The sequence below is a fragment of the Felis catus genome, chromosome B1 (assembly GCF_018350175.1).
Source record: "Felis catus isolate Fca126 chromosome B1, F.catus_Fca126_mat1.0, whole genome shotgun sequence".
NCBI lineage: Eukaryota > Metazoa > Chordata > Mammalia > Carnivora > Felidae > Felis > Felis catus.
Genome location: NC_058371.1, coordinates 187,253,135 through 187,266,836, shown reverse-complemented (window position 1 = coordinate 187,266,836; position 13,702 = coordinate 187,253,135). Strand labels below are relative to the sequence as shown.

The 13,702-nt window shown below is 40.8% G+C and overlaps 1 protein-coding gene across 3 annotated transcripts in view; it reads right to left on the bottom strand.

The window, feature by feature from the left end:
- Positions 1-13,702, bottom strand: part of ADGRA3 (adhesion G protein-coupled receptor A3) — a 136,245-nt gene that overhangs the window by 75,907 nt on the left and 46,636 nt on the right. For all 3 annotated transcript variants that reach the window (XM_023253254.2, XM_045056541.1, XM_045056542.1), the window contains exons 3-4: positions 12,542-12,613; positions 6,422-6,493 (exon numbers count right to left, since the gene is read on the bottom strand). In XM_023253254.2, coding sequence (XP_023109022.1) covers positions 6,422-6,493; positions 12,542-12,613 — 144 coding nt within the window. The remainder of the gene's footprint in view (positions 1-6,421; positions 6,494-12,541; positions 12,614-13,702) is intronic.

Sequence of the window (13,702 nt, the reverse complement as noted above, 5' to 3'; positions counted from 1 at the left end):
CCTAGAATTCTCAAAGGAGATGCCCTGAGACTTGGGAAAAATCCTGCCTCTCACTGGGGTCTGGACTGAATCCCTCCTGTGTGGGCAATCAGGTAGATGGATTCCCTGGTGGGGAGAGGGGACAGAACTGATCCGGGAAAGGTCAGCCATTCTGTGACATCTGCAGTCGTGTATTCCTGGATGGGAAGACTTAATATGACACAAATGCCAATCCTTCACAAATTAATATACAATGAAATTCAGTAACAAAAAAAAAGACCTCTCTGGATTGGCTTTTAAATATAATATACGAATTTTTGATAGAAAAGGCCTGGATAAAAGGGTTCAGATTCTCATAGGAGAGCTGCCTAGGAATGTAAGCACCAAACAAAAAAGGAGATTTGCGATTAAAAGAATGATGAAAGAGATGCCCTTCTCTTTTTTGGCCTATCAGAAGGGATACTGAACGTGGATTTTGAAAAGGGTATTACAGATGGAAGCGTAAATCATTATTATATTTTTAAAAAGTAACCTAGGGGCACCTGAGTGGCTCAGTGGATTTAGCGTCCCATTCTTGATTTTGGCTCAAGTCATGATGTCACAGTCCTGGGATCGAGCCCCACACAGGGGTCTGCACTGGGTGTGGAGCCTGCTTAGGATTCTCTCCCCACTCCCTCTGCCCCTCCCCCACCCGCATGTCTGTGCTCACTCCATCGCGCGGCTCTTTCTCTCTCTCCTCTTGAAATTAACTTAAAAAAAAGTAACGGGGTGCCTGGGTGGCTCAGTCGGTTGAGCGTCCGACTTTGGCTCAGGTCATGATCTCACAGCTCGTGAGTTCGGGCCCCGCGTCGGGCTCTGTGCTGACAGCTCAGAGCCTGGAGCCTGCTTCTGCTTCTGTGTCTCCCTCTCTCTCTGCCCCTAACCTCCTCGCGTTCTGTCTCTGTCTCTGTCAAAAATAAATAAACATTAAAAAAAAAAAATTAAAAAAAAAAAGTAACCTACATGCAATTAAAATGAACAACAGTACCTGTATGAAGCTATCCTACGTGGAATTACGTGATTACTTGGATCTGTTTAAACCAATGTAGGCAGGAAGGCAAAAGAGATGGGAGGCATAACTAAAACAAGACTGGTTATGAAGTTGCTAAGTGTTAAAACAGGAGGAAGGCTACATGGAAATTCCTTATATAATTGTCTCTAATTTTTTTTTACAAGCTTGAAAAATTCCTTAATAGTAAGTTGGAAATAAATCTCTATCCTATAAATACAGGATTTAAGTATAAACAAAATAAAAGCACCTTACAGGGATCATTAGATTCTAATTATTAGGTAATTTTATTCTAATTATTAGTTATTATTAGCGATTTCCTCTTGGAAATCACAGAGGAAGGAATCACACTGGGGTGAGACATGCCATCCTTCCAGGAAATCCCAACACAAACCAATTTTTCCTCCAGCGTTCAAACAGACTGGCTGAACACCAAACAGAGTGACTGGCTTTGGTTTGGGGACCATAAAAACTTACACGTGTTTTAAAACACTACAATCACACTCCAGCTCGGAGAGGCTTACACAGAAAAAGCAAAAGGGAACTGAGAATGACAACGGCACAGCAAAGTCATTGCTCCCCAGTCTATCAGCTCCCTGAATGGAACAGCAGGTGACTTATCCATCCATCCCCCACTCCCACCCTTGCATTGTTTCTTAATGTCTTAATTTTTATTTACTTACTTTTTTGTAAACAGATACATCTGAATTCTTATAAGTTAAGTATATACATCACCTGTGTATATACAGGGATATTTACCAGGGCCAATGGATTAAAGGAAGGGAAAATACAATCAAATAGAATCTCCTTCAACAGAAGAACAATTGACTAAATTATAATCAGTTCTACACTAGGGATATTCTGTAACTATTAACAAACAAGGACTACGACAACATGTACCCCCTTGAAAACAGATTAATGATATATGGGTACTTTTTTTAGTAAACTGCTGAGTACAGCACACACTTAAAGCCCTATATGCATGCCCGTACATTTGTGGGAGCAACAGAAAATAAGAAAATAAGACAGCCACATAGTGAGTACAGGCGACCTCACAGTGGTATGTCTGAGGTGATGGAAGGAGGCTTAACTTTTCCTTCAGGTCTCTAAATGGTTTTATTACTTAATGACATCATTATCTGTTCAGTTGTATAAAGGAAGTTTTCATAAACACCACTTACCAATTATTTCTGATAGAAAAATATTAAATGTGTAATTCTTAGGAAAAGAAATACCAGATTTAAATTGATCAAAATTCATAAGAAAGAAAAAAGGAGAAAGCTTTTGATTTGCTGATCTCCTAACCATTTCTCTGGAAATTAACCTCCTAAATGAAGGAGAGAGACTTATAATGAAAATATACAATGCAATTCAGAGGGGAAAAAAAAAATCTCTGGTTTGGCTTTTAAATATGGTGTCCACGGTGCATCTGGGTGGCTCAGTTGGTTGACTGTCAGACTTCAGCTCAGGTCATGATCTCACAGCTCGTGAGTTCAAGCCCCAGATTGGGCTCTGTGCTGACAGCTCAGAGCCTGGAGCCTGCTTCAGATTCTGTGTCTCCCTCTCTCTCTGCCCCTTCCCCAGCTCACGCTGTCTCTCTGGCCTTCAAAAATAAATAAACATTAAAAAAAAATTTAAATATAGTATCCATTTTCAGCTCCTCATCTTCGGTTTGCCGGTTGTTTCCACTGTTGAGAGGGATAGGGTGGGTACCTCTGGGAAGTTAAGCCCTCACTTCTCTGAGACGGTTCTCCCCAGAAATTCTCCATCAACAAAGGCTGAGATCCACAGATAGAATTAATCAATTTTACCCTCCCCATCCATGTCCACTGAAGCCTCAGACTATTTAAAGTTATTTTTGAATTCTTAACCTAAGCCTCTAAAGCCACAGCTTGTTTCAAAACAATGAGAAGCCAGGGCAAGAAGGCTATACAGTCTGTGTGCCAAGGTCTCATCCGGCCTCCCTGGCAAAAGGCCTCCATTCCAGCCTCCTTGGCTAAGAAGCCCAGCCAGTCCCAGATGCCAAGTTCCAGGGCAACCCAGAGAGTCCCCTGAAGCAGCAGCAGAGGAAATATCTACAAGAGTGATCCACTGTGGATTCCTTTCTTCTGTACACCTGGTCTTTTGGGGGGCAGACAGATCGTATGTAAGAAATGCACTATGTGCCCCATTGCTAATCAAATTTTTTTTCCACTTGTTACACTAAGAAAATACTATTTTGGGGTGCCTGGGTGGCTCAGCCAGTTAAGCGTCCAACTCTCAGGTCAGGATCTCTTGACAACGCAGAGCCTGCATAGGGTTGTCTTTCTCTCCTCTCTCTCTCGGCCTCTCCCCAGGCTGGCGTGCTCTCTCTCTCTCTCAAAATAAATAAACATTTTTTTTAAATATGTTTTTCAGGTGCCTGGGTGGCTCAGTCGTTTAAGTGTCCGACTTTAGCTCAGGTCATGATCTCATAGCTCATGGGTTCAAGTCCAGCATCAGGCTCTGTGTCAGGTTCTGTGCTGACAGCTCAGAGCCTAGAGTCTGGAGCCTGCTTCGGATTTTGTATCTCCCTCTCTCTGTCCCTCCCTTGTTAGCGCATTCTCTCTCAAAAATAAACATTAGAAAAAAATTTTTTTTTTAAGTATGTTTTTCTTCCCAGGGGGAAACACGAATTGTTTTTAGCCTTCACAACCAGCACACAGGGTGGCTCAGCCTAGAAACTGGGAAATTGCTGTTGCCCATATAGAATACTTGTCCAAAGTTTCTTGATCCACAGCTCTAGACCTAGATCAACCCAAATTATTATAGGCATCTCCATTACAATGCATTTCTGAACATTAAGAAGCTACCTCAATTGCCAATTTTTCTTAGAACAGTATTTAAAGGATGTTAAGTCAGGTTTACTTCTGTATGTGCCATCAACTGTTGCATTTAAAAAAGCCACAAAGACCTATTACTACATGGGCTACAAAATTATCTCAATCAAATCTCAAAGTAGGAGACCTGGTAGCACTATTCTTGTTTGAATAATTTACCTGAATAAATGTCCTGTAAATTCTCACAACAGATATCAAAGAATTAATTAAAAATGTAAGAGATGTACCCGAGCTTTAAAACTTCAGCTTTTGAGGCAGAGGACAGGACAGGACAGGACAGGACAGGAAAGGAAAGGAAAGGAAAGGAAGAAAAGAAAGGAAGAAGGAGAGAAAAAGAAAAAAAAGCAAGGAAAGAAAGAAAGAAATAAAGAGAAAGAAAGAAAAGGAAAGAGAGAAAGGAGACAGAGAGAGAGAAAAAGAGAAAGAAAGAAAGAAAGAAAGAAAGAAAGAAAGAAAGAAAGAAAGAAAGAAAGAAAGAAAGAAAGAAAGAAGAAAGAAAGAAAGAAAGAAAAGGGAGGGAAAGAAAGAAACAAACAAATAAACAAACAGTAAGGAAATAGTAAGGAAACGCCCTAACATAAAGACTGCCCCTTCTAGTTCTTTTGACGAAGCTATAAATCCATCTGGAACCAAAGTCAATGAAAACAGTAGACTCCAGACTCTTTTTTGTTACTTGAGTCATAGCTATCCAAAAATATAACAGATTTTTCTCCATAAATGCCTCATTTTGCCAATTCCTGTGCAGTCCTCAAAAACCAAAAATACAAAACCCTCAAGAAGAGATAATAAAAGCACTGAAATAAAATTGCTGTGATAAAAGCCTCAAAAAAAGAAAAAAATGCAATTGGTTTCATTGATTTCCAGTTATGAGTAAAGCTGTACACCAAATCAGTCTTCTATTTCAACACAGGAATCTTGGCCATATACCTCTCCCCCTAAATTAAAGGGCTCACTGAAAAGTATTATGAGTTTGCTAATAAACAGGAATCCTCTGTGGTATTCTAACAGGTGATCCTAAGTCCCCTCCCTTCCTGCTAGGGTGAACTCATCTCCCTGGTTAAGCCCCCTAACAGCTTTTTCAAAGTTAACATGAATGAAGTTGAAGAAACATTCCGAAAAGCTACAAAGAGACAGAACCAGACACAGACAACCCTCGTAACTAGACCTTCTACTGTAAATCCCGAATTTCATCCTGCACCCTATTCCCAGATTACTACTCTCTAAAATAGGATTTTATGCCATCTTCCCAGATAAATGTCCTTCAGTGGATTCCTATTGTTAAATCGGATCTAAGCCTCTATCTTCTTCTCATATGCTCCCATATAAAGTTCTATTATAAGGGCGCCTGGGTGGCTCAGTTGGTTAAGCACGTGACTTGGGCTCAGATCATGATCTAGCATTCATGGGTTCAAGCCCTGCACTGGGCTCTGTGCAGACAGCTCAGAGCCTGAAGCCTGCTTCAGATTTGGTGTCTCCTTCTCTCTCTGCCCCTCCCCTGCTTGCACTCTCTGAGTCTCAAAAAATAAAATAAAAAAAGCGTTAAGAAAAAATTAAAGTTCTATTATTATCGGCCTTACTTCTAGTTATTCCCAAACAGAACCTCTTCTTCATTTTAAAAAATAAAAATTAGGGGCGCCTGGGTGGCGCAGTCGGTTAAGCATCCGACTTCAGCCAGGTCACGATCTCGCGGTCTGTGAGTTTGAGCCTCGCGTCAGGCTCTGGGCTGATGGCTCAGAGCCTGGAGCCTGCTTCCGATTCTGTGTCTCCCTCTCTCTCTGCCCCTCCCCCATTCATGCTCTGTCTCTCTCTGTCTCAAAAATAAATAAATGTTAAAAAAAAAAAAATTAAAAAAATAAATAAATAAATAAATAAAAATTAAAATTAAAAAAATGCATTTGATGGCTTATACAAAGTTCTTCTGCATTTATATCATATGTAAATTTTGAGATAGATACAGACAATTCAAATTTTAATTCATCTTTGTAATAACCTTGAGGTATATTAACCTATATTAACAGATGAAAAATAATCGAAAAGCTCACAAAAGTTAACTCACCCCAAATCACAAAGTCAGAGGCATCACAATTCAAATGGCTATTTTATTCTTCACACCAGTGGCCTTCCCCTTGACAATGGCTTTGCTCCTATTTCCACTTTCATGCATCATTTGTTCCGCTTCTTTTCCTTTCTAACTAACCAAATCTTTACAATCTCTGGACCATCAGCTCACGTTTTACCTCTTCGAGGAAATTTATCCAGACTGGCAAAGCTTCCGACCACCTCTCTCCACACGAACATGTCCTCTGAGGCACATACCACATTGTGTGGTTCTGTGTGTGCATGTGTGCGTGCGCACAGTAACAGAGTATTAAGTTCTGAGGACAATATGTCTCCAGGATTGAATTTCCAGCTATCTGCTTCTCCTTCTATAATCCCAACAGTTGCTACTTTACTATTAAACATGTCACGGGTATCTATAAATATCTGAGCAATAGTTCACATGCTTTCTTACATTTTAATAGAAAAGCATACTTACAGCCTAACCAGATTGGTGAGTCCTCGAAATATGTCTGCATTCAGACATCCTATTCGATTGTTTGTCAGATCCCTAAGGAGAAAGGGGAAAGAAAAAATATCTTCAATGTGTTCTCTTGGTTAATGAAGATTTCATACATTCAATATTCAGGAACAGCACCCAGGTAACATACAAGATCTTTTCAGCATCTCTGAGAAGTTTACCTACCTCAAGTGAGTTAAGGGTAGCACTGAGAAAAACGAAGTCTTGCTTTCACTTATTTCTGGCATTTACAGACTACACGCTGTCTAATTATAGGTGCCCTCTGTATTTCAAGCATTTACTCCTATAAATTTTTTTTTAACGTTTATTTTTTTTTGAGACAGAGAGAGACAGAGCATGAACAGGGGAGGGGCAGAGAGAGAGGGAGACACAGAATCTGAAACAGGCTCCAGGCTCTGAGCTGTCAGCACAGCGCCTGATGCGGGGCTCGAACTCACGGACCATGAGATCATGACCTGAGCCGAAGTTGGACGCTTAACCGACCGAGCCACCCAAGCACCCCCATTTACTCCTATAAAATGACTCAAGATAAAACTGGAGTGGTAAAAAGGAGACTCCATCTACCTTACTGTCTGTGATAGAATTCCTTAGATGGCCTACACAGTTCACGATGCTGGAGAAGTTAGGGACAGAGCTCAGTCTCAGCGAACATCTAACAGACAATAAAGGGGCAAATAACCAAAATATTTGAACTTTTATTTCCTCAACAATACCTGAAACTTACTTCTTTCTAATGTCATTCTTAAACAGTCAGAAGTTTTGAGTGTATTGAGAAAACGGAATTAGCTCTTACTTCACAGATCTATCATTCAGTCTCTAAGCCAAATTACTTCAGCAATAGCTAGGTAACAGCCTAGTTATTTTTTCCCTTCACTATTAACTAATAGTTACGGTCGAATACTACTCTCTAAATACGTTTTTCTCCTCAGTCCATGAAACGTTTTCCTTTTTATCTACGTAAAATGTTTAGTAGATATTGTTTCCTTCTGCACTGTGTTCTTTCCTCACACCACAGTGAATACAATTTTACATTTTAATCAGATTACATTTAAAAAATTATTTTTAACATTTATTTTTAATTTTTTTAATGTTTATTCTTGAGAAATATAGAGACAGAGTGTGAGCGGGACAGGGCAGAGAAAGAGGGAGACACAGGTTCTGAAGCAGGCTCCAGGATCCGTGCTGCCAGCACAGAGCCCCGTATGGGACTCGAACTCACAAGCCTTGAGATCATGACCTGAGCCAAAGTGGGATGCTTAACTGACTGAGCCACCCAGACACCCCAAGCATTTATTTATTTTTGAGAGACAGAGAGAGAGAGAGAGAGGGAGAGAGAGAGAGAGACAGAGAGACAGAGACAGAGAGACAGAGCACAAGCAGGGGAAGAGCAGAGAGAGGGAGACACAGAATCTGAAACAGGCTCCAGGCTCCAAGCTGTCAGCACAGAGCCCGATGCGGGGCTCGAACTCACAAACTGTGAGATCATGACTTGAGCCAAAGTCAGATGCTTAAAAGGCAACTGAGCCACCCAGGCACCCCTGGGAAACCGCATTTTAATTGGGAGATAATAATTGACAATTTCTGTAACCTTCAAATAACATAGCATGGCTTTCAGCATTTTTTCCATCACAAGACTTAGCAAACTATATACAAGAAAACCCTAAAACAATGAATCTTAATTTTTATCAGTTCTTAGATTTGGAACCATTCACCCCTTGGATGTTGACAAAAGGGTTTGAACAAGGTTCTAAACCAAACTTCCAGAAATATTTTTAACACATTTTCTTCAATGTCTGTCTTATTCTTTGTAATGGAAAAGTACCTATGCTTTGAGCCACACTCTAAGCTACTCTTTAGAGAAGGAATCTGCACCAGCCGTTTCTAAACTAAAACTGTTGGATTCTCAACCGTATGCTTGGTAACAGCAGAAACTTTATTAGCCAGACTAGAAATTAGAAATGGTAAGGATCTAGCATCTGAACCAGGTACTTACTCGCCAAGTGTCTCCCTTAGATAGTCCAAAAGCTAGCTTAGGTAATCCTGAGGTTCCCTGACTTTACAGCTTTGCCTTCTCTACCTTACAGCAACTTTTGATAAAAGAATCTTAAGCAGTTCAAAACTGAAACTTTATCTACGCCTGCTGGGCTCCAGGACCCTGCTCCTCACAATGTTAAAGTGAAGTATTTAATCCTGTGGGACTTTTTTTTATTCCAGCCGATTTTCCTTTTATTTCTGGGTTTTACTGTTTAAGAAAATTAGGCATCATTTTGTGAATTGTTGCTTAAGCAAGCATTTCTGGGCTCTATTCATTATCTTGTCTCTCTTCTGAGCTTTAACTGGTGTAATTACCACTGATTCTTTGGGAAACAATTTCATTATAGCTATACCTATTTAAAATGGTATTTAGGTATTGATAATGGGTTTCCATTTAGATGGAGAATCAGCCTGAATGTGTTGATAAAGCAAAAGACAAACTGAATGGGTCTGGGTTTTACCTACTTTTGGTAGTTTATTCTTCAGAAAGCCACTTAATCTTCCTGATTCAAATTATCTATAAAATAAAGGCAAAGGCAGGGTACACTTACAAAAACACTTTATGTGTGGCTGTCGAGGGAGATGCACAATTGAAATGAATGATTTAGGGCCTCATAAGAAGCAGCTCCTGTATCCATAAGCAACTAGCAAACATTACTAACACAGAATATGTTTGTTTCTCATTGAGTTTGCATACAGGATGCTCTCAGCCAGCAAACCGTATACTGTAAGTTCCATTACAAGTCAGCTGTTTGAAATTAAGAATGTATCTTCTAGTGGGAAGATTATTATAAATGGCAATTACCTTCCTGGGCAAGAACACAAGAGACTGCTTAATGTGTAATGCAATAAAGAAATGCTCAGGCAATGCAGGGGACAATATTAGTAATTAAATGCTACCAATCAAGAAACTTATTTATTTATTTTGGATGGAAGTACTTGAGAAATTATTTACTAAAGGATAAAGAACTAGACAGAGAATCTAAGATATTCTGCATTATCCTTAAAACAGCCTGATGAAACTGCTTTTTTATTCACAGTCAAGTTCCCTTCAATTCCCATCTCTACATGGAGATATTATTAGCATTTATCTTCCTAAAAAAGAGCTTCCGTCCCAAAAGGCTGGGATCCAGTGGTGTCAATCACAGAAGGAGGGAAGTTGTCTTATCTGGCAGTATGAGGTCACACCCCACCCGCAGAGGGAAAAAAAAAAGCTGGAGGGAAAGCTATTCTAGAAGTTCCCCAACTTTAGCGTCAGAATCACCAGGAGGGAAAAATAAAACAAAGATGGTTCAGCATCCGCCCCAATTTCTGATAGGGTGAGTCTAATACCAGCTCTCTTGCTTCCTACTTGAGGACTCCCGTTCCCACACCTGGATTCAAACTGACCCATCCAAACATGGTGTCCATGTGCACCTGGTAAGAAGCACAAAGAAAGTGCCTCGGTAATAAAACAAGCGTATTAAGCTGCTGCTCCTCTCCCCGGTGACCGGTTTAGAGGGGCCTGCAGCCTTTCAATGGCCAAGTTCCACACCCTCGTCTGGGTCGGAACGGCTGAGTCGTAGAAGCTCTTGGAGCTACACTGTAGCTACTGCTCCAGCTCTCTGTAAGAAGATCCCAAGCCCACATCCAGGCTCCTGGTCGGTGTATATGATTCCACTAGTCTGCCAACCCCTCTAGGGATTCCTGAGTTACCTGTGTATCTTGGAGCTGGGCTCACTGTTGAGCACCCACAACAGACTCCATTTTTGTTTAACGGAACTGATGGTGGTCTCTGTCTCACCACCTGATCCACTGCTGTGCTCAGTTACTACTTTTACTGGGCTGGAAACCTAACTCTACACCTTGATCCTCTGCAACTCTGATGCCCCACGTAATGCCCCTCCCCTCCAATGCTTATCTTCCTTATCCAGAACTCCAGGCTCCGTTAACACCACTGACCTACTCCAGAAGGGCCAGTTTTTCTGACTTGTCTTGTTAAAAAGCCTTAACTGGAAAATAATGGAGAGCAAAGTGCACGAGGAAGAAAACTGATCAGGGGCAAGACCTCCTCCAGACATCCCTGGGCGTCCTGAGTGCACGCATGGCTGATAAAAACAATGAACCACCATCTAGGGCCCTCAATGAAAACCATGGTAATAAAATTTCCTCCTACAGAGTCTGAATGAGATTTTAAACAATTTTACAGAATGAAGAAAGAGAGAATCCTTTAACTCCTACTATGCTTCATCTTCCAGAATTCTGAACACTAAGAAACCCAAGAGAGGAGACTGAGAGGAAGGGTTTCAGAGGATACGTTTTAGACGAAAAAAACATTTATTTGTAGAAGTAATTTTTTTAAATATGCAAAAGTAGCACGGCCAACTCTTACAACTGGCTCTGACTGTAAAAAGGAACGAGTTTTGAATGAGAGAATGACAGATACCGAACGTCAAAAATATTGGGAGGGAAAGTCACTGTCAGCATTTAAGTCGTGACATGATTCAACTAAGAACAAACAGAGCTGATTTTACTATACAAATAATATGGAAAACAAAGACATAAAAAAAAATGAGCAGGCACCCTCAATACCTTAAAAATGTTAAATAATAAAAGAGTATGATAGGGGTGCCTGGCTGGCTCAGCCTGTAGAGGATGCAACTCTTGATCTCAGGGTTCAAGACCCACATTTGGTATAGAGATAACTTAAAAATTAAATCTTAAAAAAAAATAAAATAAAAGAGTATAAAACCAAAAAAAAAAAAAAAAGAGAGAGAGAGAGAGGGACAGAGGGAGGAATGAAAGCAGGTCCCATCCCCAATATCCTTTGTCCCCACCACTCTGTGCTTAACCGGTTTCTCCTTGCTGCCATCAGAAATATGATGTCAACTCTGTATTCAAAAAGTCCTCCTAGCCCCACACTTTTTTTTAATGTTTATTTTTATTCTGACAGAGAAAGTGCAGCGGGGAGGACAGACAAGAGAGAGAATCCCAAGCAGGCTCTGTGCTGTCAGTGTAGAGCCCCACACTGGGCGCGATCTCAACCGTGATGAGCCAAAACCAAAGTCAGACCGAGCCACCCAGGCACTCCTAGCCCGCCCTGTCTGAAGAGATTCAGAGTTCTTTAATGTGGCAGGTCATCAAAAGCCTGCCAAACTTAATCCCTCCATGACCAGCCCAACTTCCATAACTCGTCTTTTCCTGCTATATACTTCATGCTCTGGCCAAAGAACTCAACCCCAAGAGACATATTCTCCCACATTGTCCATTCTGCTTAGAACACCCGTTTTGTTATTCCTCAGTATGTATTATTCATCCCTCAGGAGCCAAGTCAAATCTGAAGGTCAACTGCTCCTGTGACAGGCCATTCCCCTCCCAGGTGGCTGCTCCTGTCATTGGTGGATTATTATTGCTATAACTTTATCTGTGACAGCTCACATGTGCCTGTGTTAGGGTATATTTTCATTGTCTAGTTGCCCCCAAGAGTCTGTGAGTTCTACCCAGGAAGTCAGACCATGGTAAGCAGCCAGTACTTAATAATAATTAAGCTCACATGCTCAAATATGAGCTCACAGGGCAGCTGTGAAAACAGCAAAATAAGGGGTGAGGGGAGTTATTTAGCCTCAAAAGTACTAAAAACCTGCTCTGTAGGTTTTGAAATAATAATACACAGATAAAATATACATGCTAATAGACTTTGAATCATTAATAGAAAGGGGCCTCAACTGATATGCATATATGATGGAGCTTGAATGCAGTTATAACTTAAAATCCTTCCTTCACATATTACATATTATGATCATTGGCAAAGCCAGTAATCATTTTATTAGCATATGAAGGACACAACCATCTCCCATGAAACAAATCAAATTACTGTACAAATTAACCACTTTTTACACGACTTCTATTACTCTTCCCCCCCCCCCCCCCCCATCACGGTCCTGGCTAGTTAACTAAAAATTGTTAAAAACCCACCTTTTTTAATCATGGTAAAGCTTAAAGTAGGTTAACAGTTACTTTAAAAAGAAGAATTTAAATTCATAGGCAAACAATTCAAATACTTACAATCTTTTTAGTGATGATAGTCCCCAAAAGGCACCTGGATCTATGCTACTTATAAGATTGTTTCGGAGGTCCCTGTTAGAAATAAAAGTTATTCATATATCAGCACTGCGACAAATAGTTAGGCAAACTACACTTACCTGCTATACAGAAAACAACAATGGGAGGAAATTAACACCAAAAAGGTTAACCCCAGCAGTAAGGAGTAGAGCCAGAATCCAAATTCAAGAAATCCGCTTCCAAAATCACTTTTTTGGTGAATACAATAAAGGCATATGTCAAAAAAAGATATGTATGTCCTTATTACTATTCACATTCAAAGTTATGGCTAAGCTACAATCCTATACATTATTTCTACAATTTCTTCCTTAGTATGCTATACTTCAGTTATCGAAAGAAATCAGAGATTATATGTGGGAACATAATTAAACTTAATTTTTAAAAACCATTTTCAAAAATACATGCTCTAAGGTTCATGTCATTTGGTTTTTCAGAGTTTTCCCTCCCTGAGCTTCTATGGTTAGGATTCCTGTAAAATAAAAATGTGATAATTCACCATATATATCTCAAAGCAAAGATCCACTAGCCCCCAAGGCAATGAATGGCAGCTGATGGCATGCACAATTTACTCCCAGGGTCAAGTGCACAGCCACGCCATGCCAGCGCATCGCCACTGGGGGCCAGTGGTGAACGCCACAGCCACATCCCTCCACCGGAGGGGATGTGAGCCACCTGCTAATAAGGCTGCTGCTCTCCAGTGGGTGCCTGGGCCCAGCTGGGGACTCAAGTTGCCCCCTACAGATGTTCACACAGACCTCAGAGACAGCTGACAGTCAACTACAGGAGGACTTAGAAAAGCAGAAGAGAAGCCCATTTTTCCTGACCACATTCCTGCCAGTGGGCTCGCCCACACTTGAGCTTTGCCAGACCCTCGAGCCAGACTCACTCATAACCTTGCCCACTGAAGTCCCAAGTGGTTTCCAGTCATCTCTCAGGGCACCGGATGTCAGACTAAGGACAGAAACTCTCTGCAACTTCTCCCACCCTTCCCTTCTTCCTTCTTCCCCTAACAATGGCAACACTGCCCTTTGCACATGTGACATAATTATACGTGGCACAGGGATGCACACAGAGTTAGGGAAACAAGACAGAAATGCAGAGCAA